We start from the raw sequence: 25778 nt of genomic DNA, 5'->3' as shown, positions 1-25778 counted from the left end.
GACGCCATTAGGATGGACTGGAGCAGGGAAAGAGGAAGCGATGTATACATATATATGCAGCTTGGTGACAACAGGGTGATGCTGAATAGCAGGTGCTGTAACAGGAGTTATGAATCCAAGGAGAAGGAGAAACACTGGTGCAGGCAGAGGCTGCTGGAGATACGCTTCTATATCACCCCAAGTGCTTTGTTTACGTTAGTAATTCCTATTAATATCCAATATGATTCTGCTGATGCTGGTGTGTTACTTCTCTGTGTCCAGTGCATGGGAGACATGATAGCCGCCAGTTTCCTCCCTCCAGCTCTGAGCCAACCAAATTGTTTACTCCAAAAATTAACGAGATTTAAGGTAATAAAATTTGCAAGTTTAATACACAAGTCCCTGTATATGACTCTCATGGGGAATGCTATATACAGCGACTACTCCGACCTCGCGATGAGCGCCCCAATCCAAATCCATTGGTCACAAATCATTGTCCTACAGACTCCTGACCTCTTGATCTTACACGTCAAAATACGGCGAGCACCACGCGACAACATGGACAGTTCCTCGAAGACAAGCTCCTCCTACAAGCGGCAGCTAAGCTCCTCCTCATTCCCCCAGGATGTCTGCAAACATCTTGCGCCGCTTGTTCTCCGCCTGCTGATGCTCCTCCCAGTCTTTCCGCCGCTGCACAAAGTGAGTTAAGGCGAAATTTCGGGCGATGTGGTGTCCGATGGGGTGGTTCTGCAGCTCCCGGAGCCTCTCCACTGGTGAGAAGAGCAGAAAGATCATGTGTACTAGTAAATAAGAGGGTCCTAAGGGTCTGAAGAGGAGATGGGCTTGGTATTTGGACTGCGGTTCTTTACATACTGAGGTTTGGAGTGGGTCAGGGGAGGGGACAATGTGATACTAAAGTCTAAAAGAAGGAAACCATCAGCAGGACCAACATTGAGGTGGAGGCCTCTATAGTTACCGAGCTTCTCTGCAATCTCTACTTTCACCCCTAAGGTGGACGCGTTCCACGCCCGGTCCAGCACCCGGCTCCCGAACTTGTCACACGCCATCTCCACGCAGTTAGTCTAGAGAGAAAAGCTTGTAAGAAAATGGCGCAAAGTTTTTTTTTATACAGGCACCCAGATTAAATGACACCACTAGTAAGTACAACTTATCCCACAGAAACCGAGCCCTCATACAGCTCTATGATCTGTCCAGCCCTCCCCCACATAATACATACAGGACCCTCACCCCATTCTTACCCGTAACTTCTTTAAAACTTTTTTCTTCTGTTTTTCCGTGATGGAATCGCTGCTGATGAAAGTATCAAATATGTGACTCCCGGCCTGACTACAGGCGACAGTGTGGAGGTCTCCTGCCGCCATATTACCCAGACTGTGCAGCACCGGAGCCGGGGACTCAAAATGCAGGATGTGCTGCAGCAGTACAGAGCCATGATAGTTCACAGACTGCAGCTTTATGTCCGGGTTATCCTAAATATAACAACACAAGTGTATAAATATATAACTCCTATAATACTGCCCCCTATGTACAAGAATATAACTACTATAATACTGCCCCCTATATACAAGAATATAACTACTATAATACTGCCCCCTATGTACAAGAATATAACTACTATAATACCGCCCCCTATGTACAAGAATATAACCACTATAATACTGCCCCCTATGTACAGGAATATAACTACTATAATACTGCCCCCTATGTACAAGAATATAACTACTATAATACTGCCCCCTATGTACAAGAATATAACTACTATAATACTGCCCCCTATGTACAAGAATATAACTACTATAATACTGCCCCCTATGTACAAGAATATAACTACTATAATACCGCCCCCTATGTACAAGAATATAACCACTATAATACTGCCCCCTATGTACAGGAATATAACTACTATAATACTGCCCCCTATGTACAGGAATATAACTACTATAATACTGCCCCCTATGTACAAGAATATAACTACTATAATACTGCCCCCTATGTACAGGAATATAACTACTATAATACTGCCCCCTATGTACAAGAATATAACTACTGTAATACTGCTCCCTATGTACAAGAATATAACTACTATAATACTGCCCCCTATATACAAGAATATAACTACTATAATACTGCCCCCTATGTACAGGAATATAACTACTATAATACTGCCCCCTATGTACAAGAATATAACTACTGTAATACTGCTCCCTATGTACAAGAATATAACTACTATAATACTGCCCCCTATGTACAAGAATATAACTACTATAATACTGCCCCCTATGTACAGGAATATAACTACTATAATACTGCCTACTATGTACAAGAATATAACTACTATAATACTGCCCCTTATGTACAGGAATATAACTACTATAATACTGCCCCCTATGTACAAGAATATAACTACTATAATACTGTCCCCTATGTACAAGAATATAACTACTATAATACTGCCCCCTATGTACAAGAATATAACTACTATAATACTGCCCCCTATGTACAGGAATATAACTACTATAATACTGCCCCCTATGTACAGGAATATAACTACTATAATACTGCCCCCTATGTACAGGAATATAACTACTATAATACTGCCCCCTATGTACAGGAATATAACTACTATAATACTGCCCCCTATGTACAGGAATATAACTACTATAATACTGCCCCCTATGTACAGGACTATGACTACTATAATACTGCCCCCTATGTACAAAAATATACCTACTATAATACTGCCTCCTATGTACAGGAATATAACTACTATAATACTGCCCCCTATGTACAAGAATATAACTACTATAATACTGCCCCCTATGTACAAGACCATAACTACTATAATACTGCCCCCTATGTACAGGAATATAACTACTATAATCCTGCCCCCTATGTACAAGAATATAACTGCTATAATCCTGCCCCCTATGTACAAGAATATAACTACTATAATACTGCCCCCTATGTACAGGAATATAACTACTATAATACTGCCCCCTATGTACAGGAATATAACTACTATAATACTGCCCCCTATGTACAAGAATATAACTACTATAATACTGTCCCCTATGTACAAGAATATAACTACTATAATACTGCCCCCTATGTACAAGAATATAACTACTATAATACTACCCCCTATGTACAAGAATATAACTACTACAATACTGCCCCCTATGTACAAGAATATAACTACTATAATACTACCCCCTATGTACAAGAATATAACTACTACAATACTGCCCCCTATGTACAAGAATATAACTACTATAATACTGCCCCCTATGTACAAGAATATAACTACTATAATACTGCACCCTATGTGCAAGAATATAACTACTACAATACTGCCCCCTATGTACAAGAATATAACTACTATAATACTGCCCCCTATGTACAGGAATATAACTACTATAATACTGCCCCCTATGTACAAGAATATAACTACTACAATACTGCCCCCTATGTACAGGAATATAACTACTATAATACTGCCCCCTATGTACAAGAATATAACTACTATAATACTGCCCCCTATGTACAAGAATATAACTACTATAATACTGCACCCTATGTGCAAGAATATAACTACTACAATACTGCCCCCTATGTACAAGAATATAACTACTATAATACTGCCCCCTATGTACAGGAATATAACTACTATAATACTGCCCCCTATGTACAGGAATATACCTACTATAATACTGCCCCCTATGTACAAGAATATAACTACTACAATACTGCCCCCTATGTACAAGAATATAACTACTACAATACTGCCCCCTATGTCCAGGAATATAACTACTATAATACTGCCCCCTATGTACAAGAATATAACTACTATAATACTGCCCCCTATGTACAAGAATATAACTACTATAATACTGCCCCCTATATAGGATACATATAGACCCTACTTTATGCTCTGTAGGCTCCTCCTCCTCTTCTTCCGGGATCTTGTAGTAGGTCTCATAGGTCAGTAGAGACAGGAATAGCGGGACACATGTGACGCGGCGGGAGGAGGGTTTGGCGCAGTGAAAGGCCTGAGGGATATAGAGGACAATTTAGCAGTGGCAGATGTTTGGGGTACAGGTGCAGGTTTGTGTCGGGGGTCACTTACCTTCATGAGATGGGTGATGAGCTCTGTCTGGTGACTCTCCAGTCTCTTACAGGCCTCGGCCAGGGTAGTGATGACCCCCATGTGCCCTTTGGCCAGGATGTCCTCCAATGTCGGAGACAGCTCCTCAAATAGCTCGGAAAACTGAGGAAATAGCAATGAAGGAGAAGTTACAGCAGGTTCCTAGAGCCCATTTACAGCCAGAGCTTCCTAGTTCATGAACACAATGCGGGAATGACAGTAATGACTGCCACATGGGTAAAGCTGAAGGGTCGCTCACCAGCTTCTTGGATTTATTGGCGCGGATAAGTCTCTGCACCGTGTAGTTGGCGATGGGATGTGTAGCCAGCAGATGCAGCTGCTCTCTGAAATGGGCTTTAAAGAGGCGCCGCAGCTGCTTCCGATCAGAAATTTCCAGAATCTTCTCCAAGACGCGGCTGCTGGTCTCATCCTTCAGGAAAACCATGAGGGCGCTGAGAAAAAAAGTGTAAAAAACAAAAGCCAAAAATTAAATGGGGCCTATGAAAGCAGCATAGAGATGCGGAGGTTCCTCATGGGCGGGGCTTGTCAAAGATTCAGTACAACCAATAGAATGCAGCACAGCAGGATTGCTAAATTTTTGTATTATGACTACAAGGCCACACCCCTAATACTTAGCCCCTCCCCTAGACCTTACCTGCCTTCTCCCGAGACGGTCCTGGAGGACAGGTAAGTGATGACATCATCGCAGAGCTCGGAGCACATGGCCGGGGACTTCCGGTGTAGGACCTGTAGGGCGGTCTGCAGCCCGAGGCTGGCCACTTTATGCGTGGCAAAGACTGGAGACAGAACAAGGCGAAAGTCAGTAGTGAGCACCAGGGAAGTAACGGGTTAATAAAGAAGAGGTAAGTACTCACCCCCGATGGGACCTCTGAATAATCCTCTGATCTCCTGCAACTGCTGCAAGAAACTGGGAGGAACCTCAAACTCCGACTTTACTGTAATAGAAGGGGAGACATCACATATAATGTACAGCAACTTCTACTCTAGTCACACACCAAGCTGCATCCACTAACCAGCTGGTCTAATAGGGCGCAGGGCACCAAGGAATCCTGTTTCACTCACAATTTCTTGAGAGATTTCTATGCATTGGACTGGAGCAATGTACAGCACCAACAGCTCTAAATTCCTTTATGAAACATGGCCGGGGGTCGAAGTGGGTTCGGGGTCTGAGTGCGGCGGTGGGGATGCGGCCGGGGGTCATAGTTCGGCTGTGGGGTTCAGCCGGGGGGTCTAAATTCTGCTGTGAGGTCATGGTCTGGGATATTAAATTCCGTTATAGGATCCGGGTTTTGTGTAAATTCCAGACAGTCCCCGGGTTACGTACAAGATAGGTTCTATAGGTTTGTTCTTAAGTTGAATTTGTATGTAAGTCGGGACTGTATACTTTATAATTGTAACCTGAATGGTTTATATAAGAGGTTTGAGATAATTTCGTACCTCCATCCAGGGGTCATAGTCCTGGGTGTGGCCACACATGATGTTCAGTACTATTACAGTGTGACCTAGGAGAAGCCACTGTATCTGTGCCTTATAGATGCCAATACAATCAGTCACGTTACCTCTACATACGACACATGAGGACTATAAATAATAGCCTGCACCACTACCTGTGACCCCCTGCGTCCCCTTCTTGGCGGCCTCCTGGTTGAGGATGGTCCCGCTCAGCACTTGTAGCAGGGTCCGGACGATGAAGCTCCCGTGTGTGTTCTGGTTGTACGGCAGGAACTTGGCCTTCACCTCGGTGCAGAGGCTCATGATGAGATCCTCCAGGCTCGAGGGGGGATCACCCCCATCATCCTCCTCCTCCTCTTCTTCCGTTGCCTGGTTCTGCAGCCGCTCGTACTGAAGGAGGGCCGTCTCTACCACGTGCGCCCCGCTGCGGTGCCAACACACAATCTGCCAGCTCTTACTGAGGACATCCAGAACCTGGCACAGCTGTGAGGACGACGCCACGGACAGCAGCTTCTGCAGGACGATGCTCCCGGACATGTCTGTGGCCAAAGCCAACTCCTTCTCCTTCACCTCATTGAAGACATTCCGGACAAAGAGAACTGCGAGAAAAAAGGAGACGTCACACCCACCCCCAGAACAAAGTGGTATGGCCCTAGTCATCGGATGGCAGGGTATGCTAGACATGTTACATTCAAGATCTAACACTTCTCACAGCTGAGGGTCTGCTACAACTGAATCCAGCGTAAACAATCCTGCAAGAACAGCAGCTTCTCTTGTGCTGAGAGTTTGTTACAATGTATCAGTGGGCATAAATAATACGCTGACTGATTGCAGAAACAATTGTAACAAAGACTCATCTCTTAAAGGGGAGGGGTTTGTGATCCTCCAGGTGACATGTGCCTTTAAGTTAAGGTGGACTCCCTCCCACGGATCCCAATCATGATTATATATCTAGAACCATTGCCGAGTCTGGGGTAAGCCCTGGCCGGATTCATGGTGGAGGACCCTCTATACGTTCTCCACTGCCCCCCTGAGATCACGTTCTCTCGTCTCTTACCCCGATCTTCATCGGATTCAAATTTTTCCTTTAACGTATCCCCCACACGCCGGAAGTATCCCACAGATTTGGGGTCCAGCCTCGGTACTGGTTTTTCTGCTGGACCTTTCTTGCCCTGATCACCAGGTTTCTTGTCCTCTTTCTTCTGTCTTTTGGGTGGACGTTCCTCCTGTGGTGGCCGGTCCTTCACGTCATGTTGAGGTCTTTTCTTACCAGCAAATTTCTTACGATCCACGCCCATGGTCATGCCTTAGTGCTCTGCCCTGGAAGACAATGAAGATCCTTCAGCTCTTAAGTGTTGACCCCATTGTGTGGTTGATAGAACTCCTCAGGTACTGTGGATCATACCATTTCATGCTCATTTAAAGGGGTGTACCCAGAATCATATATTTACATCTATACAGTGTCTGATCATTGATGGGCCCCACCAACCATGAGGTCAAGGTACTGTGGGGGTCATGTATCTTAGTGGAGATGTAGGACCACTGTTCCATCCATGATCAGTCAGAACCCCTTCAATTGGACACTCGTCCCCTTAACTATGACCACCCCTTGTGGTCTGGAGCCCCCTCTACCATGTGAAGACTCCTTACCACCATGTAGCACATCGTATAATACTGTACATGTATAATATAAGGTTCCTGGACCATACCAACTAATTACCAAGGGGGATTTCCAGCAGTCAGACCCTTTATACTAGAAGAAAGTGCCACTACTAGTAGAAGAAAAGTAATAGTGTGGCACTATCCAAGGTGCACACAAGTCACTGAGCCCATGTGCCCTCATGAGTGACACTGCCCGGTGCCCCCTCAGGCCATTATTATCTCGGGTGTGCCGTATACACCGCTGCTGTGACATAATAACATGATTACAACTCACCTCCCGCAGCTGCTGGCGCTAGGACCCGTCTACTACACGTGCTTCCGGCGCGGAGTGATGACGTCACCGGGCAGACTCGTGGTAGGCGGCGCGATGACGTCACCGCTCGCTATAATATCGCAGGCGATTTAATCGCGGTTTTTTTTTTTGCACGTGCGGACTGATCTGATGTTGTCTTGTACTCTATTGTCACATAATATCCCCGTAGTCGCAATATTCTCTCAGCCTCTACTATCAGCCCCTATTCACACTTGTGTGTTAGTGCGGTATCGCCATGATACAGCCGCTCCATATCCCTGCAGCGCCACCACAGGCGGAGGAGAGCATTGCACCTGCAGAGATGCATCAAATATGTCTATAGTATAAGAATATATAATCGTTTACCGCGATGTGTGGACTGAGGCGTACACTTAGGCTGGAGCGGCATCGTAACCGCGGTCATGTGACCCAAGATTGGCGCATACGTGTGAATAAACCCAAAGAGGTGACCTACCCAGACCCTACTAATCAAGAGGGGTTTCCTAGTAGCCCCTGTGTGGTGGTCTTGGGGGCTATAGACACAATCCTGCCACCATCTGACCCGAATAATAGCCCATGAGGTGGTGCCAGTAATCCAGGTCCTAGGGCCGGCTCCAGATTAACATACGGAGCCTGTGGACATGGACAGAACGCATTGCACAGGACTGGAGTCCATGCATCATATAGGAATATGATACAAGGACTCCCTCTCTGTCGGCCAAACTGCAGCACAGGCCTTACAGAACCTACGCTGGAGTCCTTGCATCGTATTTCTGTCTGTGGGATTGGACCGACAGATTGCAGCCATTCTCAGTCTGCCCGTGCTTCCTCCTGGGATGAAAGCTGCACAGATACAGTGTGCGGTGTATGGTCTGAGCACTGACAGCCTCTGACCCCTCACCCCTGAAGCAATGCTGATGTCTCTCATACAACCTCTAGCTAGGATGCTGAGCACTGACAGACTGCCCCGTCACACTGTAACCTCTGCTGGAGGCTCTCATACAACCTCTGGATATGACACCGAGCACAGAGTCTTGTTACATCACTGTGTGGTTTTGGGCCCAAGCTGCAGTCCAGTGTCTGGATCTTATAGCCTCGCCCATCATTATGTAGATCCTCAAGAGAGTTCTGTGCCATGAGGAGCCATGTTGTTCTTCAAGTGACCAGTAAGAGAGGGATAAGAGGAAACTGCAGCCGGTGTCTCCTCCTGCATCCCTTCTCTGCTGGTCAATGCACATGGGGAGGGAGTGTGAGGCGACTGATACAGGCACCGACTGCAGCCGCCCCTCCCCATACACAGGCACCGACTGCAGCCGCCCCTCCCCATACACAGGCACCGACTGCAGCCGCCCCTCCCCATACACAGGCACCGACTGCAGCCGCCCCTCCCCATACACAGGCACCGACTGCAGCCGCCCCTCCCCATACACAGGCACCGACTGCAGCCGCCCCTCCCCATACACAGGCACCGACTGCAGCCGCCCCTCCCCATACACAGGCACCGACTGCAGCCGCCCCTCCCCATACACAGGCACCGACTGCAGCCGCCCCTCCCCATACACAGGCACCGACTGCAGCCGCCCCTCCCCATACACAGGCACCGACTGCAGCCGCCCCTCCCCATACACAGGCACCGACTGCAGCCGCCCCTCCCCATACACAGGCACCGACTGCAGCCGCCCCTCCCCATACACAGGCACCGACTGCAGCCGCCCCTCCCCATACACAGGCACCGACTGCAGCCGCCCCTCCCCATACACAGGCACCGACTGCAGCCGCCCCTCCCCATACACAGGCACCGACTGCAGCCGCCCCTCCCCATACACAGGCACCGACTGCAGCCGCCCCTCCCCATACACAGGCACCGACTGCAGCCGCCCCTCCCCATACACAGGCACCGACTGCAGCCGCCCCTCCCCATACACAGGCACCGACTGCAGCCGCCCCTCCCCATACACAGGCACCGACTGCAGCCGCCCCTCCCCATACACAGGCACCGACTGCAGCCGCCCCTCCCCATACACAGGCACCGACTGCAGCCGCCCCTCCCCATACACAGGCACCGACTGCAGCCGCCCCTCCCCATACACAGGCACCGACTGCAGCCGCCCCTCCCCATACACAGGCACCGACTGCAGCCGCCCCTCCCCATACACAGGCACCGACTGCAGCCGCCCCTCCCCATACACAGGCACCGACTGCAGCCGCCCCTCCCCATACACAGGCACCGACTGCAGCCGCCCCTCCCCATACACAGGCACCGACTGCAGCCGCCCCTCCCCATACACAGGCACCGACTGCAGCACACGCTGCTGGCAGTGAGCCAGGTAATGCAAATTAAACTTGTATAAAGTACTGAAATGATTTAAAGAAATGCCATATAAGCATTCTGAGTAGACTGAACACCCCGGCACACACCATTAACAGGCAGCATCATGTGTAGGAATACATTTATTTACAATAAAATACTTTTTTCATATATTTACAGCAAAACAAGGTGAATGTACAGAGCGGTATAGACAGGCAGCGGGAGATGGACGCAGGAGGAGGAAGGGAATACTGGAGGTCAGAGGTATCACATGCACAGAGACCGGGGCGAGCAGGGGCACGAGTGGCTATCCGCCTCTACACACATCTAGGAGAGAGGGGGCTACAGGGAGTACAAGGTGCGAGGGCATAACTACCGCCATATCACATCTACTTGTAGCCGAATGGGGAAGCCCTTGATGACAGAAGTTTCCATAATCTCTCCCTCATGGCTGCTGAGTGATAATACTATAGGCCAGGAGACCCTCCAATCTTTATAGACAAGCCTCAGCTTTTTAGGATCTCCTTCTTTAATGCCCTTATGAAAGGAACAAAGGCCCTTCCAAAACAGAGAATCCCTTTAAAGGGCATCTACCACTAGGATGAAGGACTGTATGCAAATAAGTCTGAGGGGCTCCAGACTCTATAGGTGTTAATGGGACCTGGAGCCCCTCAGGCTCATTTGCATACAGTTCTTTATCCTAGTGGTAAAAGTCCTTTAAGAGGCCTAAAAAGGTAAACCAGCACCTGTCAGGCCCCCAATACAGATGATTCTCTGAAGTATCTGCAGACCCTTAACAAAATGAGGGGAAGGATGTGGGGTAGATGTGATGCACAATTTATCTCCCAAAAACGGGACAAAGTTATGTGTAATACCACGCACAGCCACTACAGAATGCATGGCGCTGGGATGGTAATAAAGAGAGCACTGCTGATGGTTAAAAGGGGTTGTAACAAGTTATATTTGAGGGAACAACTATTGGGACCCCCAGTTGTCACGAATATGGGATCCTGCTCCCAGTAATGGGTGGAGCATGCATCCTATCCTTCCATACAATACTATGGGAGTGACGGAAATTGCTGAGCAGAGCGCTCTAGTATCTCTAGCACTCTAATAGCAAATGGAAGGTAACAAACATTGGGCACAGAGCTTTATGCTCTGGGCTCCATCAGGAGCCCATTAGCGAGAACAGAACCCACTCCGGATCACTGGGGGACCCGTTCTGAGAAATTATTGTGATCAGAGGATTCGCAGCACCAGACATCACTGCTCGGCTTGTCCCACCCAAACCTGTGGAATCTCCTAACTTGTTACAACAGCTGTTTTGAGGGGGTACATGGGTTTAGATCCCCACAGCCCCAAAATCCGTACTAAAATGCAAAAAACTGGGACCGGTATCACACAGATGAGTGCAGTCCCATCTATCACACTGCCAGCATTGGACCATAGTCCCTCCGGCACCGACATACAGAGCAAATCTCCTGTGTAAAAACACTTAGAGGATGGGGGTTGTAGTTCATCACAAGATGCAATAAATCAAGATCGAAAAGAAAGCCGAGCTCTGGCAAATCCCAAATCTCTAAGAACAGTGAGGATATGTCATGGCGGGACGAGGACTGGATGATATGGGGTTGGGGTAGAAGGGATCCCGTTTGCATCTCTTTACCTGCTCATAAAGTCTCCTTGTAATCAATCAATTAAAAAAAAAAAAAAAAAAAATCAGACGAGTGTGAACACATGCCCAATTATTGCTACAAGTCACTGCGGGGCCGGGTTGTGGCCGGTGTCTACGGGGCCATCCAGAAAGGGATGTGTTGTTTGGCCCGCTGCTGGGAGGCGGGATACTGGTATCCTACACCCCACCCCGGAGAGAAGGATCCGGAATTCTTGTGTCCTCCGTGCTCCTCCTCCTCATCAGACGAGTCCCCGGCGTACGCCACCAGGCTGAAGGGCTTATCAGTCTTCAGCTTCTTGGAGGGGGTATCTGTAAGATGAAGAAAACCGAGAGGGGGCGGGAGGAGGGGGAGAGAGAACAAGGGACACAACAGAGACAAAACACCCCCAAAATCCATTAAATTCATGAAAAAATAAAAGATATATTAGTTGGAAACCAGTTTTTAAGAAGCAAAGAAGAAGGGATCCCCCCGGGGGACGGATCACACATCAGGGTCAATCACAGCGACGGCGGCAGCAGCAGCAGCACCGGGTCCACGGTCATGGAAGACAAGAGAAAATGGAGAAGAGAAAAAAAAAAAAAAAAGACACAAAAAATACAAAAATATATAGTTAGAGATGACAACTGAGACACTGCAACAAAGCCGCCCCCCACCCTCTGGACGAGCGTCACACAGGGCGGCTGGGGGGCAGTATTATATACAATCCGGGGGAAAATGCACATCAGGACGTGGCACTGGCAGATGACCACCACCCGCAGGCGCACTACTCACCGTCTGCACCCTCCATGCTCCGGGCGCCTCGCTCCTCCGGACTCTTCTGTGACGTCAGAGGTAACCCTGGCGGGGGCATCAGCTGCCTGCATGGGGTAAGAGGCAAGAGTCAGCGCCCGACTATCAGAGCAGTGAGGTCACATTGCCGCAGCGGCACTGCTCACCTGTCCCTCTCGCGCTCCTTGCTGACCACGGGCTCGGGTTTGGCGGCGGGGGCCTCCATCGTGTTCTGGGCCGGGAAGCCTGTACCTAAATTAGTCATATGAATGGGTCCATGCTATGAGCAGAAAAATACACAGTGGCATTATTAGCGATCCGACAGGTGCAGCGCCATCTCCTGCTCAGACTATAGGCGGAATCCAATCCCGGAGATCGCCCACCCCAGGACTGCGCTAACTACTCATCCGTATCTCCGCTCTATAAGGGGATCCCCACTGATCCATAGGGAGAGATCCAGCCCAGTCACCTAACAGTGCCCACTGGTGGTCCGCTAGCTGCTACATCATCTCCATCACACAGGAGGAAGGAGGAGCTCACTGCCGTGTGGGAGACACAAGACACGGGGGAGGAGGAGGTAAAGCACCTGGTAGCCCAGTAAGCCAGAGTCTTGTTCTTCAGGTAGTTCTTCTGTAAATCGCCTTTTCTGACCTTGTGGGAGCAAACTAGGGGCCGGCTGAGGAGCAGCGACTGGTTTCACAGGTGCACCAGGGACATAAGGAGCAGCCAGAGGAGTCTGGGGAAGAGATTACAGAGATTATACTCCAGAGCTGCACTCACTATTCAGCTGCTGGTGCAGTCACTGTGTACATACATGACATTACTTATCCTGCACTGATCCTGAGTTACATCCTGTATTATACCCCAGAGCTGCACTCACTATTCTGCTGCTGATGCATTCACTGTGTACATACATGACATTACTTATCCTGTACTGATCCTGAGTTACATCCTGTATTATACTCCAGAGCTGCACTCACTATCCTGCTGCTGGTACAGTCACTGTGTACATACATGATATTACTTATCCTGTACTGATCCTGAGTTACATCCTGTATTATACCCCAGAGCTGCACTCACTATTCTGCTGCTGGTGCAGTCACTGTGTACATACATGACATTAGTTATCCTGTACTGATCCTGAGTTACATCCTGTATTATACTCCAGAGCTGCACTCACTATTCTGCTGCTGGTGCAGTCACTGTGTACATACATGACATTACTTATCCTGTACTGATCCTGAGTTACATCCTGTATTATACCCCAGAGCTGCACTCACTATTCTGCTGCTGGTGCAGTCACTGTGTATATACATGACATTACTTATCCTGTACTGATCCTGAGTTACATCCTGTATTATACCCCAGAGCTGCACTCACTATTCTGCTGCTGGTGCAGTCACTGTGTACATACATGACATTACTTATCCTGTACTGATCCTGAGTTACATCATGTATTATACTCCAGAGCTGCACTCACTATTCTGCTGCTGGTGCAGTCACTGTGTACATACATGACATTACTTATCCTATACTGATCCTGAGTTACATCCTGTATTATACTCCAGAGCTGTACTCACTATTCTGCTGCTGGTGCAGTCATTGTGTACATACATGACATTACTTATCCTATACTGATCCTGAGTTACATCCTGTATTATACTCCAGAGCTGTACTCACTATTCTGCTGCTGGTGCAGTCACTGTGTACATACATGACATTACTTATCCTGTACTGATCCTGAGTTACATCCTGTATTATACCCCAGAGCTGCACTCACTATTCTGCTGCTGCTGGTGCAGTCATTGTGTACATACATGACATTACTTATCCTATACTGATCCTGAGTTACATCCTGTATTATACTCCAGAGCTGCACTCACTATTCTGCTGCTGGTGCAGTCACTGTGTACATACATGACATTACTTATCCTGTATTGTCACTTACAGGAATGGCAGTCACCGTAGGTTGCACTTGTGTGATTGGATAACGTGTTTGTACGGGGGGTACAGGAGTGGGCATGGTGGGCACGACAGCAGGTACTGGAGGCACAGGGCTGCTCAGTGGTGCAGGTACCACATATGGCACTTGCACTGGTTGCTGAGGTGGTATGGTTGGCACCACAGGGAATCCAGTCTGGTAGCCATTGGTTGCATAGTATGGAGGCTGCTGGATGGGAACGGGGGTTATTTGTGGTGCCTGGACATAGCCTGAAAAATAAAATACTAGTTTAATGTAATATGGAAACAGACTATAAATATGTTACCCAGTATTCTCACAGCTGAGGGTTTGTTACACATGGCCTGGATGGTGTCAGACCACGCTGTATCCCCGGCCCCTATTTATAGGGAGGTGAGGGGTGCACTGGTCGCCTGCCAGGGTCACTTATAAACTGCGCCCCCCTCCCTATGTCAAGAGGAGTTGGGTTACCACAAGCTCAGATTACCAGCGAGACCAGGACGACATACCGGGGAGAGGAGCGGCCGAGCTGATCTGATTGACGAACCTCGAATACTCAGCGTGAACCTGAGGGACAGAAATATTCATATTACATTAGAGGGAATGATCACCAGAATGAGGGTCCTAGTGCGAGGACCACCATAGATGTAGCATGGCGCAGTCAGCCATCACTCTGCCTGGTAGCAGGGCTGCTCTCCGACCATACATTTCCTATAGGAGGGCAGTATCAGCAGAGCCTCACTCCACAGACTCTGCTTTCTTCACCCTCCATTATGCCCCTCCCTGTGGACACTTACTGTCTGTAGGAGGTTCTCGCACAGCTTCTTGGCCGCTGCCAGGCCTTCAGGCTTCGGGTGACTAAGGAGAAAGGGGAGACATTTAGCCACTGCCCTGTATGGGGTGCCCCCCCCCTGCCTTGTCAGTGTGTGACATGCCCTGTATAGTATATGGGGTGCCCCCCTGCCTTGTCAGTGTGTGACATGCCCTGTATAGTATATGGGGTGCCCCCCGGCCTTGTCAGTGTGTGACATGCCCTGTATAGTATATGGGGTGCCCCCCGGCCTTGTCAGTGTGTGACATGCCCTGTACAGTATATGGGGTGCCCCCCCCCCTGCCTTGTCAGTGTGTGACATGCCCTGTATAGTATATGGGGTGCCCCCCCCCCCCCCCCTGCCTTGTCAGTGTGTGACATGCCCTGTACAGTATATGGGGTGCCCCCCCCCCTGCCTTGTCAGTGTGTGACATGCCCTGTACAGTATATGGGGTGCCCCCCCCCCTGCCTTGTCAGTGTGTGACATGCCCTGTATAGTATATGGGGTGCCCCCCTGCCTTGTCAGTGTGTGACATGACCTGTATAGTATATGGGGTACCCCCCGGCCTTGTCAGTGTGTGACATGCCCTGTATAGTATATGGGGTACCCCCCGGCCTTGTCAGTGTGTGACATGCCCTGTATAGTATATGGGGTGCTCTCCGGCCTTGTCAGTGTGTGACATGCCCTGTATAGTATATGGGGTGCTCTCCGGCCTTGTCAGTGTGTGACATGCCCTGTATAGTATATGGGGTGCTCTCCGGCCTTGTCAGTGTGTGACATGCCCTGTATAGTATATGGGGTGCCCCCCGGCCTTATCAGTTTGTGACATGCCCTGTATAGTATATGGGGTGCCCCCCACTGCCTTGTCAGTGTGTGACATGACCTGTATAGTATATGGGGTGCCCCCCCGGCCTTGTCAGTGTGTGACATGCCCTGTACAGTATATGGGGTGCCCCCCGGCCTTGTCAGTGTGTGACATGCCCTGTATAGTATATGGGGTGCCCCCCGGCCTTGTCAGTGTGTGACATGCCCTGTATAGTATATGGGGTGCCCCCCCGGCCTTGTCAGTGTGTGACATGCCCTGTGTAGTATATGGGGTGCCCCCCGGCCTTGTCAGTGTGTGACATGCCCTTTATAGTATATGGGGTGCCCCCCACTGCCTTGTCAGTGTGTGACATGCCCTGTATAGTATATGGGGTGCCCCCCGGCCTTGTCAGTGTGTGACATGCCCTGTATAGTATATGGGGTGCCCCCCACTGCCTTGTCAGTGTGTGACATGCCCTGTATAGTATATGGGGTGCCCCCCCTGCCTTATCAGTTTGTGACATGCCCTGTATAGTATATGGGGTACCCCCCGGCCTTGTCAGTGTGTGACATGCCCTGTATAGTATATGGGGTGCCCCCCGGCCTTGTCAGTGTGTGACATGCCCTATATAGTATATGTGACGCACCTGATGTAGATGTACATGGGCTCGAAGGCTTCTCGTCCAGATGCCGGCTCAATGCAGCCCGAGCCTTTCCCGCGCAGGAACACTTTGGCTCCGGTTTCCAGCTGGATGTGCTGGAGGTAAGAACATCCGGGCCCCTCCACCTTCTCCTTCACATTGAAGGTGACCACCGCGTGCTCCAGCCCCACAAACAGCTTGTCCTGCACGTAATGCAGCTGTAAGGGGGAGAATAAAAAGTTCATTACCCTAAGCGGCCACCTGCCTCCATACCGCCGCAGTGCTAGCCATTACCATAGCTTCCCTATAGTGCTGTACCCCATAGATGTAGCATGGCGCAGTCAGCCATCACTCTGCCTGGTAGCAGGGCTGCTCTCTGACCATACATTTCCTATAGGAGGGCAGTATCAGCAGAGCCTCACTCCACAGACTCTGCTTTCTTCACCCTCCACTATGCCCCTCCCCAGAATACACAGGTGCAATGAGAAAGGGTCCCCCTCCGAGCATAACCTCTGTTATATGGGAACCATCTGCATATTGTGTCATGGTCACCATGTAGTCCGAGGGGAGGAGAACCAGAAACCTGATTGTTTTTCTACTATACTAACCCCTGACTGGAACGGCGGCTTGGCTGGTGCCACGGGGGCTACTGGCGTCACAGGGGCCGGCTGGTGATACACAGTCACTGTGGCGCCATTGAAAGTTGGGCTGGAACCCGTGGCAGCTTTGACGACTCCATTGGTGATTATTTCCTTGATCCGATTGACGGCTCCTGATGAAAGAGGAAGAAGAACATCTCATGGGTTATACAGAACCAGGGCTGTGATCTGGACCGCAATGATAGGTTACTGTACTTACTGTCCACAAGCTCCCGGGTCTGACCCTGAACATGGAGGTAGAGAGGCCGATCTCTGGGGAAACAAAGGGTTCATGAGGATCTGAGGATACACTGTGTCAGTGTAGGGACATGGTCAGGACTGAAATGTCCCATCCCAGCCAAAGACACCCAGACCCCAACAATCACACAATCCCCTCTCCATCCATACATACCCGGGCCCCACTGCCGCCCCCCCCCAATACATACATACCCCGGCCCCACTGCCCACCTCCAGCCATACATACCCCGTCACAATCCCCCCTCCAGCTGTACATACCCCGCCCCACTGCCCACCTCCAGCCATACATACCCCGTCACAATCCCCCCTCCAGCTGTACATACCCCGCCCCACTGCCCACCTCCAGCCATACATACCCCGGCCGCAATCCCCCCTCCAGCAGTACATACCCCGGCCCCACTGCCCACCTCCAGCCATACATACCCCGGCCGCAATCCCCCCTCCAGCAGTACATACCCAGGCCCCACTTTGGCTTTTTCCTCGGGTGTCATGTATCGCCCCCGTGTGGACACAGAAGCCCCGCTTAGTCGGCTGATCTATAGGTGATACACAAAAGTCGCACTTGTCACAAGTTCCTATCGCTGTGTCATATCAAACCTCAATGAGAACGTCACCCACCTCGTCCTGCGTCTGCCCCCGGGTCAGCAGGTTCCGGCAGTTCAGAGGAACATCGTTTATCTCCACTTCGGCCACCAAAAGGTCGTCTTTGCTTTTAGTCGCAGTCTGAGGTTTTCCAGCTACTGGGACCTAGAAATAAGAGAATAGAAAGTATAAGAAAGTGACAGATCTAGTGCTGGCCCCATCCTCTACCCTGGGGGTCTACAGTCACAATGGTGGTCGCATCTACTGGCCAGGATGTGAGGTGTAGGGGGTCAGACACTCATCCTATAGATGCCCCCATAGTGGTGCGGTATCAGTCACCTTGTCCGGGGTGTTCTGGGCCAGTTTAATCTTCCCCTTTGCCATCAGCATGGCGTTGATCTTGGCGGCTACAGCTGCAGCAGCATCGAGGGCACCAGAGGGGGCGCTCACTGTCTCGCTGGTGCTGACCGGCAGCTTCATCTCGACGGGCGGCACGTACATGGCAGTGCCTACAGGGGGGATCACAGGCATCACCCCAGGGAGCAGCAGGGTGGGGGCCGCGGGGCCCGGCTGGTCCCATTTACTTCTCCGTCTGTAAAGAGCAATGAACAGTTACAATTCATCATAAAAGAGGTCATAAACCTGCCGTACAACCAAAACAGGCCCCGCCTACTTCTGGGTAACAGTCTACCACCCCAAACACCCCAAATATAATAACACAAGTAGTCATAGCTGGAATAAACACTACATCCACTAGAGGGTGATCTTCTCTGACCCCAAAATACAATGAAATAAGATGTGCTAAACCTGACATTTACCCTAAAACAGAATCATCACCCCCATATAGTAAATAAGTCATGAAGCTGCTGTATACTCTGAAGAAGCTCTGCCCTCTTCTGGGCGACACTGTTTATCCCCATAATACAAGCATTATACCTGAGAACAAGCTCCTCCCACATTTGGGCTACGTTTCTAACTCCCAAATACAATCCTACAAGTTATTACCACACGGGGTACCTGACAAAAACTCCACCCACAACAGGGTCACATCCTGCCATTAACTATCAATAAATCCCAGTAAAACTCCTCTGTGAACCCAAAATACATTTCTATAATACATTATCATACAGTAAAGAAGGCTACAAGCTCCGCCCACTGCAGGGCAACATCCTGTCTCTCTAAAACCACACTTTAAGACAACAAATACCCCAAAATTGGCACCGCCCACTTCTGGGTGACATTTGGGGCAACCAATACAATCAAATAAGACATTAATAACGTATCACAAACACGATTAAGAGCCCCGCCCATATTGGGGTGACAACGAGTGACTTCCCACACCCCAAATGCAGATTAACCCTGTACAAACTGCACCCGCCACATGCCCGCCGCTAATGACCCGCATACACCCGGGCTTTCGCTCACCCGCCGGCCTGAGCGCTCATCGCTGACATGGCGACCGCACAGCTCTCCGCCTTCTCGTCGTCCTCCGGCTACGTCACGACGCACGCACGTTGGTGAGCAGACCACGCCCTGCGACTTCCCTCACCGCTGCGTACAGCGATGTCTGGAGCCCCGCCCTCTGTGTAGTCTGGAATAATCTGTGGGCGGGATCCGAGTATGTAAATAGAGGGAATCTGCTATCTATAGCGACCAATCAGAGATCATCTTCAGTACAGTACACGACGGTGTGAGGAATATAAACTGGAATGTGATTGGCTGCCGCTATCAAGAAAACATTTTCTTTGTTCTTTCTTTCTTGGGGGCAGTGTAGTAGATGTTGCTGTGTTGGGGGCAGTTATGGGGCAGTGTAGTAGATGTTGCTGTGTTGGGGGCAGTTATGGGGGCAGTGTAGTAGATGTTGCTGTGTTGGGGGCAGTTATGGGGGCAGTGTAGTAGATGTTGCTGTGTTGGGGGCAGTTATGGGGGCAGTGTAGTAGATGTTGCTGTGTTGGGGGCAGTTATGGGGGCAGTGTAGTAGATGTTGCTGTGTTGGGGGCAGTTATGGGAGCAGTGTAGTAGATGATGCTGTGTTGGGGGCAGTTATGGGGGCAGTGTAGTAGATGTTGCTGTTATGGGACCAGTGTAGTAGATGTTGCTGTGTTGGGGGCAGTTATGGGGGCAGTGTAGTAGATGTTGCTGTGTTGGGGGCAGTTATGGGGCAGTGTAGTAGATGTTGCTGTGTTGGGGGCAGTTATGGGGGCAGTGTAGTAGATGTTGCTGTTATGGGAGCAGTGTAGTAGATGTTGCTGTGTTGGGGGCAGTTATGGGGGCACTGTAGTAGATGTTGCTGTGTTGGGGGCAGTTATGGGGGCAGTGTAGTAGATGTTGCTGTGTTGGTGGCAGTTATGGGGGCAGTGTGGTAGATGTTACTGTGTTGGGGGCAGTTATGGGGGCAGTGTAGTAGATGTTGCTGTGTTGGGGGCATTTATGGGGGCAGTGTAGTAGATGTTGCTGTGTTGGGTGCAGTTATGGGGACAGTGTAGTAGATGTTGCTGTGTTGGGGGCAGTTATGGGGGCAGTGTAGTAGATGTTGCTGTGTCGGGTGCAGTTATGGGGGCAGTGTAGCAGATTTTGCTGTGTTGGGGGCAGTTATGGGGGCAGTGTAGTAGATGTTGCTGTGTCGGGGGCAGTTATGGGGGCAGTGTAGTAGATGTTGCTGTGTTGGGGGCAGTTATGGGGGCAGTGTAGTAGATGTTGCTGTGTCGGGGGCAGTTATGGGGGCAGTGTAGTAGATGATGCTGTGTTGGGTGAAGTTATGGGGGCAGTGTAGTAGATGTTGCTGTTTTTGGGGCAGTTATGGGGCAGTGTAGTAGATGTTGCTGTGTCGGAGGCAGTTATGGGGGCAGTGTAGTAGATGTTGCTGTGTTGGGGGCAGTTATGGGGCAGTGCAGTAGATGTTGCTGTGTTGGGGACAGTGTAGTAGATGTTGCTGTGTTGGGGGCAGTTATGGGGCAGTGTAGTAGATGTTGCTGTGTTGGGGGCAGTTATGGGGGCAGTGTAGTAGATGTTGCTGTGTTGGGGGCAGTTATGGGGGCACTGTAGTAGATGTTGCTGTGTTGGTGGCAGTTATGGGGGCAGTGTGGTAGATGTTACTGTGTTGGGGGCAGTTATGGGGGCAGTGTAGTAGATGTTGCTGTGTTGGGGGCATTTATGGGGGCAGTGTAGTAGATGTTGCTGTGTTGGGTGCAGTTATGGGGACAGTGTAGTAGATGTTGCTGTGTTGGGGGCAGTTATGGGGGCAGTGTAGTAGATGTTGCTGTGTCGGGTGCAGTTATGGGGGCAGTGTAGCAGATGTTGCTGTGTTGGGGGCAGTTATGGGGGCAGTGTAGTAGATGTTGCTGTGTCGGGGGCAGTTATGGGGGCAGTGTAGTAGATGTTGCTGTGTTGGGGGCAGTTATGGGGGCAGTGTAGTAGATGTTGCTGTGTCGGGGGCAGTTATGGGGGCAGTGTAGTAGATGATGCTGTGTTGGGTGAAGTTATGGGGGCAGTGTAGTAGATGTTGCTGTTTTTGGGGCAGTTATGGGGCAGTGTAGTAGATGTTGCTGTGTCGGAGGCAGTTATGGGGGCAGTGTAGTAGATGTTGCTGTGTTGGGGGCAGTTATGGGGCAGTGCAGTAGATGTTGCTGTGTTGGGGACAGTGTAGTAGATGTTGCTGTGTTGGGGGCAGTTATGGGGCAGTGTAGTAGATGTTGCTGTGTTGGGGGCAGTTATGGGGGCAGTGTAGTAGATGTTGCTGTGTTGGGGGCAGTTATGGGGCAGTGTAGTAGATGTTGCTGTGTTGGGGGCAGTTATGGGGGCAGTGTAGTAGATGTTGCTGTGTTGGGGGCAGTTATGGGGGCAGTGTAGTAGATGTTGCTGTGTTGGGGGCAGTTATGGGGGCAGTGTAGTAGATGTTGCTGTGTTGGGGGCAGTGTAGTAGATGTTGCTGTGTGGGGGGCAGTTATGGGGGCAGTGTAGTAGATGTTGCTGTGTTGGGGGCAGTTATGGGGGCAGTGTAGTAGATGTTGCTGTGTTGGGGGCAGTTATGGGGGCAGTGTAGTAGATGTTGCTGTGTTGGGGGCAGTTATGGGGGCAGTGTAGTAGATGTTGCTGTGTTGGGGGCAGTTATGGGGGCAGTGTAGTAGATGTTGCTGTGTTGGGGGCAGTGTAGTAGATGTGGCTGTGTTGGGGGCAGTTATGGGGGCAGTGTAGTAGATGTTGCTGTGTTGGGGGCAGTTATGGGGGCAGTGTAGTAGATGTTGCTGTGTTGGGGGCAGTTATGGGGGCAGTGTAGTAGATGTTGCTGTGTTGGGGGCAGTTATGGGGGCAGTGTAGTAGATGTTGCTGTGTTGGGGGCAGTTATGGGGGCAGTGTAGTAGATGTTGCTGTGTGGGGGGCAGTTATGGGGGCAGTGTAGTAGATGTGGCTGTGTTGGGGGCAGTTATGGGGGCAGTGTAGTAGATGTTGCTGTGTTGGGGGCAGTTATGGGGGCAGTGTGGTAGATGTTACTGTGTTGGGGGCAGTTATGGGGGCAGTGTAGTAGATGTTGCTGTGTTGGGGGCATTTATGGGGGCAGTGTAGTAGATGTTGCTGTGTTGGGTGCAGTTATGGGGACAGTGTAGTAGATGTGGCTGTGTTGGGGGCAGTTATGGGGGCAGTGTGGTAGATGTTACTGTGTTGGGGGCAGTTATGGGGGCAGTGTAGTAGATGTTGCTGTGTTGGGGGCAGTTATGGGGGCAGTGTAGTAGATGTTGCTGTGTCGGGGGCAGTTATGGGGGCAGTGTAGTAGATGTTGCTGTGTTGGGGGCAGTTATGGGGGCAGTGTAGTAGATGTTGCTGTGTTGGGGGCAGTTATGGGGGCAGTGTAGTAGATGTGGCTGTGTTGGGGGCAGTTATGGGGGCAGTGTAGTAGATGTTGCTGTGTTGGGGGCAGTTATGGGGGCAGTGTAGTAGATGTTGCTGTGTTGGGGGCAGTTATGGGGGCAGTGTAGTAGATGTTGCTGTGTGGGGGGCAGTTATGGGGGCAGTGTAGTAGATGTTGGTGTGTTGGGGGCAGTTATGGGGGCAGTGTAGTAGATGATGCTGTGTTGGGGGCAGTTATGGGGGCAGTGTAGTAGATGTTGCTGTGTTGGGGGCAGTGTAGTAGATGTTGCTGTGTTGGGGGCAGTTATGGGGGCACTGTAGTAGATGTTGCTGTGTTGGTGGCAGTTATGGGGGCAGTGTAGTAGATGTTACTGTGTTGGGGGCAGTTATGGGGGCAGTGTAGTAGATGTTGCTGAGTTGGGGACATTTATGGGGGCAGTGTAGTAGATGTTGCTGTGTTGGGTGCAGTTATGGGGGCAGTGTAGTAGATGTTGCTGTGTTGGGTGCAGTTATGGGGACAGTGTAGTAGATGTTGCTGTGTTGGGGGCAGTTATGGGGGCAGTGTAGTAGATGTTGCTGTGTCGGGTGCAGTTATGGGGGCAGTGTAGCAGATTTTGCTGTGTTGGGGGCAGTTATGGGGGCAGTGTAGTAGATGTTGCTGTGTCGGGGGCAGTTATGGGGGCAGTGTAGTAGATGTTGCTGTGTCGGGGGCAGTTATGGGGGCAGTGTAGTAGATGATGCTGTGTTGGGGGAAGTTATGGGGGCAGTGTAGTAGATGATGCTGTGTTGGGGGCAGTTATGGGGGCAGTGTAGTAGATGTTGCTGTGTCGGGTGCAGTTATGGGGGCAGTGTAGCAGATGTTGCTGTGTTGGGGGCAGTGTAGTAGATGTTGCTGTGTCGGGGGCAGTTATGGGGGCAGTGTAGTAGATGTTGCTGTGTTGGGGGCAGTTATGGGGGCAGTGTAGTAGATGTTGCTGTGTCGGGGGCAGTGTAGTAGATGATGCTGTGTTGGGGGAAGTTATGGGGGCAGTGTAGTAGATGATGCTGTGTTGGGGGAAGTTATGGGGGCAGTGTAGTAGATGTTGCTGTTTTTGGGGCAGTTATGGGGCAGTGTAGTAGATGTTGCTGTGTTGGGGGCAGTTATGGGGGCAGTGTAGTAGATGTTGCTGTGTTGGGGGCAGTGTAGTAGATGTTGCTGTGTTGGGGGCAGTTATGGGGGCACTGTAGTAGATGTTGCTGTGTTGGTGGCAGTTATGGGGGCAGTGTGGTAGATGTTACTGTGTTGGGGGCAGTTATGGGGGCAGTGTAGTAGATGTTGCTGTGTTGGGGGCATTTATGGGGGCAGTGTAGTAGATGTTGCTGTGTTGGGTGCAGTTATGGGGACAGTGTAGTAGATGTTGCTGTGTTGGGGGCAGTTATGGGGGCAGTGTAGTAGATGTTGCTGTGTCGGGTGCAGTGTAGCAGATGTTGCTGTGTTGGGGGCAGTTATGGGGGCAGTGTAGTAGATGTTGCTGTGTCGGGGGCAGTTATGGGGGCAGTGTAGTAGATGTTGCTGTGTTGGGGGCAGTTATGGGGGCAGTGTAGTAGATGTTGCTGTGTCGGGGGCAGTTATGGGGGCAGTGTAGTAGATGATGCTGTGTTGGGGGAAGTTATGGGGGCAGTGTAGTAGATGTTGCTGTTTTTGGGGCAGTTATGGGGCAGTGTAGTAGATGTTGCTGTGTCGGAGGCAGTTATGGGGGCAGTGTAGTAGATGTGGCTGTGTTGGGGGCAGTTATGGGGGCAGTGTAGTAGATGTTGCTGTGTTGGGGGCAGTGTAGTAGATGTGGCTGTGTTGGGGGCAGTTATGGGGGCAGTGTAGTAGATGTTGCTGTGTTGGGGGCTGTTATGGGGGCAGTGTAGTAGATGTTGCTGTGTTGGGGGCAGTTATGGGGGCAGTGTAGTAGATGTTGCTGTGTTGGGGGCAGTTATGGGGGCAGTGTAGTAGATGTTGCTGTGTTGGGTGCAGTTATTGGGGCAGTGTAGTAGATGTTGCTGTGTTGGGGGCAGTTATGGGGGCAGTGTAGTAGATGTTGCTGTGTTGGGGGCAGTGTAGTAGATGTTGCTGTGTGGGGGGCAGTTATGGGGGCAGTGTAGTAGATGTTGCTGTGTTGGGGGCAGTTATGGGGGCAGTGTAGTAGATGTTGCTGTGTTGGGGGCAGTTATGGGGGCAGTGTAGTAGATGTTGCTGTGTTGGGGGCAGTTATGGGGGCAGTGTAGTAGATGTTGCTGTGTTGGGGGCAGTTATGGGGGCAGTGTAGTAGATGTTGCTGTGTTGGGGGCAGTGTAGTAGATGTGGCTGTGTTGGGGGCAGTTATGGGGGCAGTGTAGTAGATGTTGCTGTGTTGGGGGCAGTAATGGGGGCAGTGTAGTAGATGTTGCTGTGTTGGGGGCAGTTATGGGGGCAGTGTAGTAGATGTTGCTGTGTTGGGGGCAGTTATGGGGGCAGTGTAGTAGATGTTGCTGTGTGGGGGGCAGTTATGGGGGCAGTGTAGTAGATGTGGCTGTGTTGGGGGCAGTTATGGGGGCAGTGTAGTAGATGTTGCTGTGTTGGGGGCATTTATGGGGGCAGTGTAGTAGATGTTGCTGTGTTGGGTGCAGTTATGGGGACAGTGTAGTAGATGTGGCTGTGTTGGGGGCAGTTATGGGGGCAGTGTAGTAGATGTTGCTGTGTGGGGGGCAGTTATGGGGGCAGTGTAGTAGATGTTGCTGTGTGGGGGGCAGTTATGGGGGCAGTGTAGTAGATGTTGCTGTGTTGGGGGCAGTTATGGGGGCAGTGTAGTAGATGTTGCTGTGTCGGGGGCAGGTATGGGGGCAGTGTAGTAGATGTTGCTGTGTTGGGGGCAGTTATGGGGGCAGTGTAGTAGATGTTGCTGTGT

The 25778-nt window shown here is 50.5% G+C and overlaps 2 protein-coding genes and 2 non-coding genes across 7 annotated transcripts; all 4 read right to left on the bottom strand.

The window, feature by feature from the left end:
- Nucleotides 1-342: 342 nt before the first annotated feature.
- On the bottom strand, nucleotides 343-7669 carry NOP9 (NOP9 nucleolar protein). 2 transcript variants are annotated; one of them, XM_072114847.1, is made up of 11 exons: nucleotides 7554-7669; nucleotides 6675-6937; nucleotides 5773-6216; nucleotides 5020-5100; nucleotides 4800-4941; nucleotides 4404-4596; nucleotides 4127-4267; nucleotides 3924-4049; nucleotides 1239-1469; nucleotides 956-1061; nucleotides 343-749 (listed from the first exon to the last, which is right to left on the bottom strand). In XM_072114847.1, exons 2-11 carry the CDS (start codon nucleotides 6919-6921, stop codon nucleotides 592-594), a joined length of 1869 nt encoding a protein of 622 aa, XP_071970948.1. In that variant the 5' UTR covers nucleotides 6922-6937; nucleotides 7554-7669; the 3' UTR covers nucleotides 343-591. The 2 variants fall into 2 exon arrangements, with proteins under 2 accessions (XP_071970948.1, XP_071970949.1); XM_072114848.1 differs by lacking the exon at nucleotides 7554-7669 and adding an exon at nucleotides 7338-7514.
- A 2335-nt stretch (nucleotides 7670-10004) lies between these two features.
- KHDC4 (KH domain containing 4, pre-mRNA splicing factor) lies at nucleotides 10005-19599 on the bottom strand. Of its 3 annotated transcripts, none has more exons than XM_072114845.1 (14): nucleotides 19444-19599; nucleotides 18358-18610; nucleotides 18055-18183; nucleotides 17893-17972; nucleotides 17399-17451; nucleotides 17149-17312; nucleotides 16547-16758; nucleotides 15081-15141; nucleotides 14793-14850; nucleotides 14272-14534; nucleotides 12910-13059; nucleotides 12491-12603; nucleotides 12327-12412; nucleotides 10005-11863 (listed from the first exon to the last, which is right to left on the bottom strand). In XM_072114845.1, exons 1-14 carry the CDS (start codon nucleotides 19470-19472, stop codon nucleotides 11667-11669), a joined length of 1848 nt encoding a protein of 615 aa, XP_071970946.1. In that variant the 5' UTR covers nucleotides 19473-19599; the 3' UTR covers nucleotides 10005-11666. The 3 variants fall into 3 exon arrangements, 2 of the variants coding, with proteins under 2 accessions (XP_071970946.1, XP_071970947.1); XR_011848773.1 differs by having other exon boundaries at nucleotides 11800-11863; nucleotides 12491-12575; XM_072114846.1 differs by having other exon boundaries at nucleotides 11721-12412; nucleotides 12491-12575.
- On the bottom strand, nucleotides 14927-15056 carry LOC140071472 (small Cajal body-specific RNA 4). The gene has a single exon (XR_011849167.1). It is a non-coding gene; the product is annotated as a small Cajal body-specific RNA 4 (non-coding RNA).
- On the bottom strand, nucleotides 16864-16993 carry LOC140071473 (small Cajal body-specific RNA 4). Its single transcript, XR_011849168.1, has one exon. It is a non-coding gene; the product is annotated as a small Cajal body-specific RNA 4 (non-coding RNA).
- Nucleotides 19600-25778: the final 6179 nt, after the last annotated feature.

Source organism: Engystomops pustulosus, chromosome 7 (genome assembly GCF_040894005.1).
Source record: "Engystomops pustulosus chromosome 7, aEngPut4.maternal, whole genome shotgun sequence".
Lineage (NCBI taxonomy): Eukaryota > Metazoa > Chordata > Amphibia > Anura > Leptodactylidae > Engystomops > Engystomops pustulosus.
Note: the sequence above shows the minus strand (reverse complement) of the source record. Positions and strands in the feature narration are given on the sequence as shown.

Bases quoted from the DNA above. Each gene is read 5' to 3' on its own strand.
- KHDC4 (XM_072114845.1), bottom strand. From the start codon at position 19,472: ATGTCAGCGATGAGCGCTCAGGCCGGCGG. The intron at 17,973-18,054 runs GTGGGTGACGTT...TATCACCTATAG, and splicing joins GGGGGCAGACGCAGGACGAG to ATCAGCCGACTAAGCGGGGC. The intron at 12,413-12,490 runs GTGAGCAGTGCC...TACCCCATGCAG, and splicing joins AAGGAGCGCGAGAGGGACAG to GCAGCTGATGCCCCCGCCAG.
- NOP9 (XM_072114847.1), bottom strand. From the start codon at position 6,921: ATGACCATGGGCGTGGATCGTAAGAAATTTGCTGGTAAGAAAAGACCT. The intron at 4,942-5,019 runs GTGAGTACTTAC...TTCTGTCTCCAG, and splicing joins ATTCAGAGGTCCCATCGGGG to TCTTTGCCACGCATAAAGTG. The intron at 4,268-4,403 runs GTGAGCGACCCT...CTATTTCCTCAG, and splicing joins CCAATAAATCCAAGAAGCTG to TTTTCCGAGCTATTTGAGGA.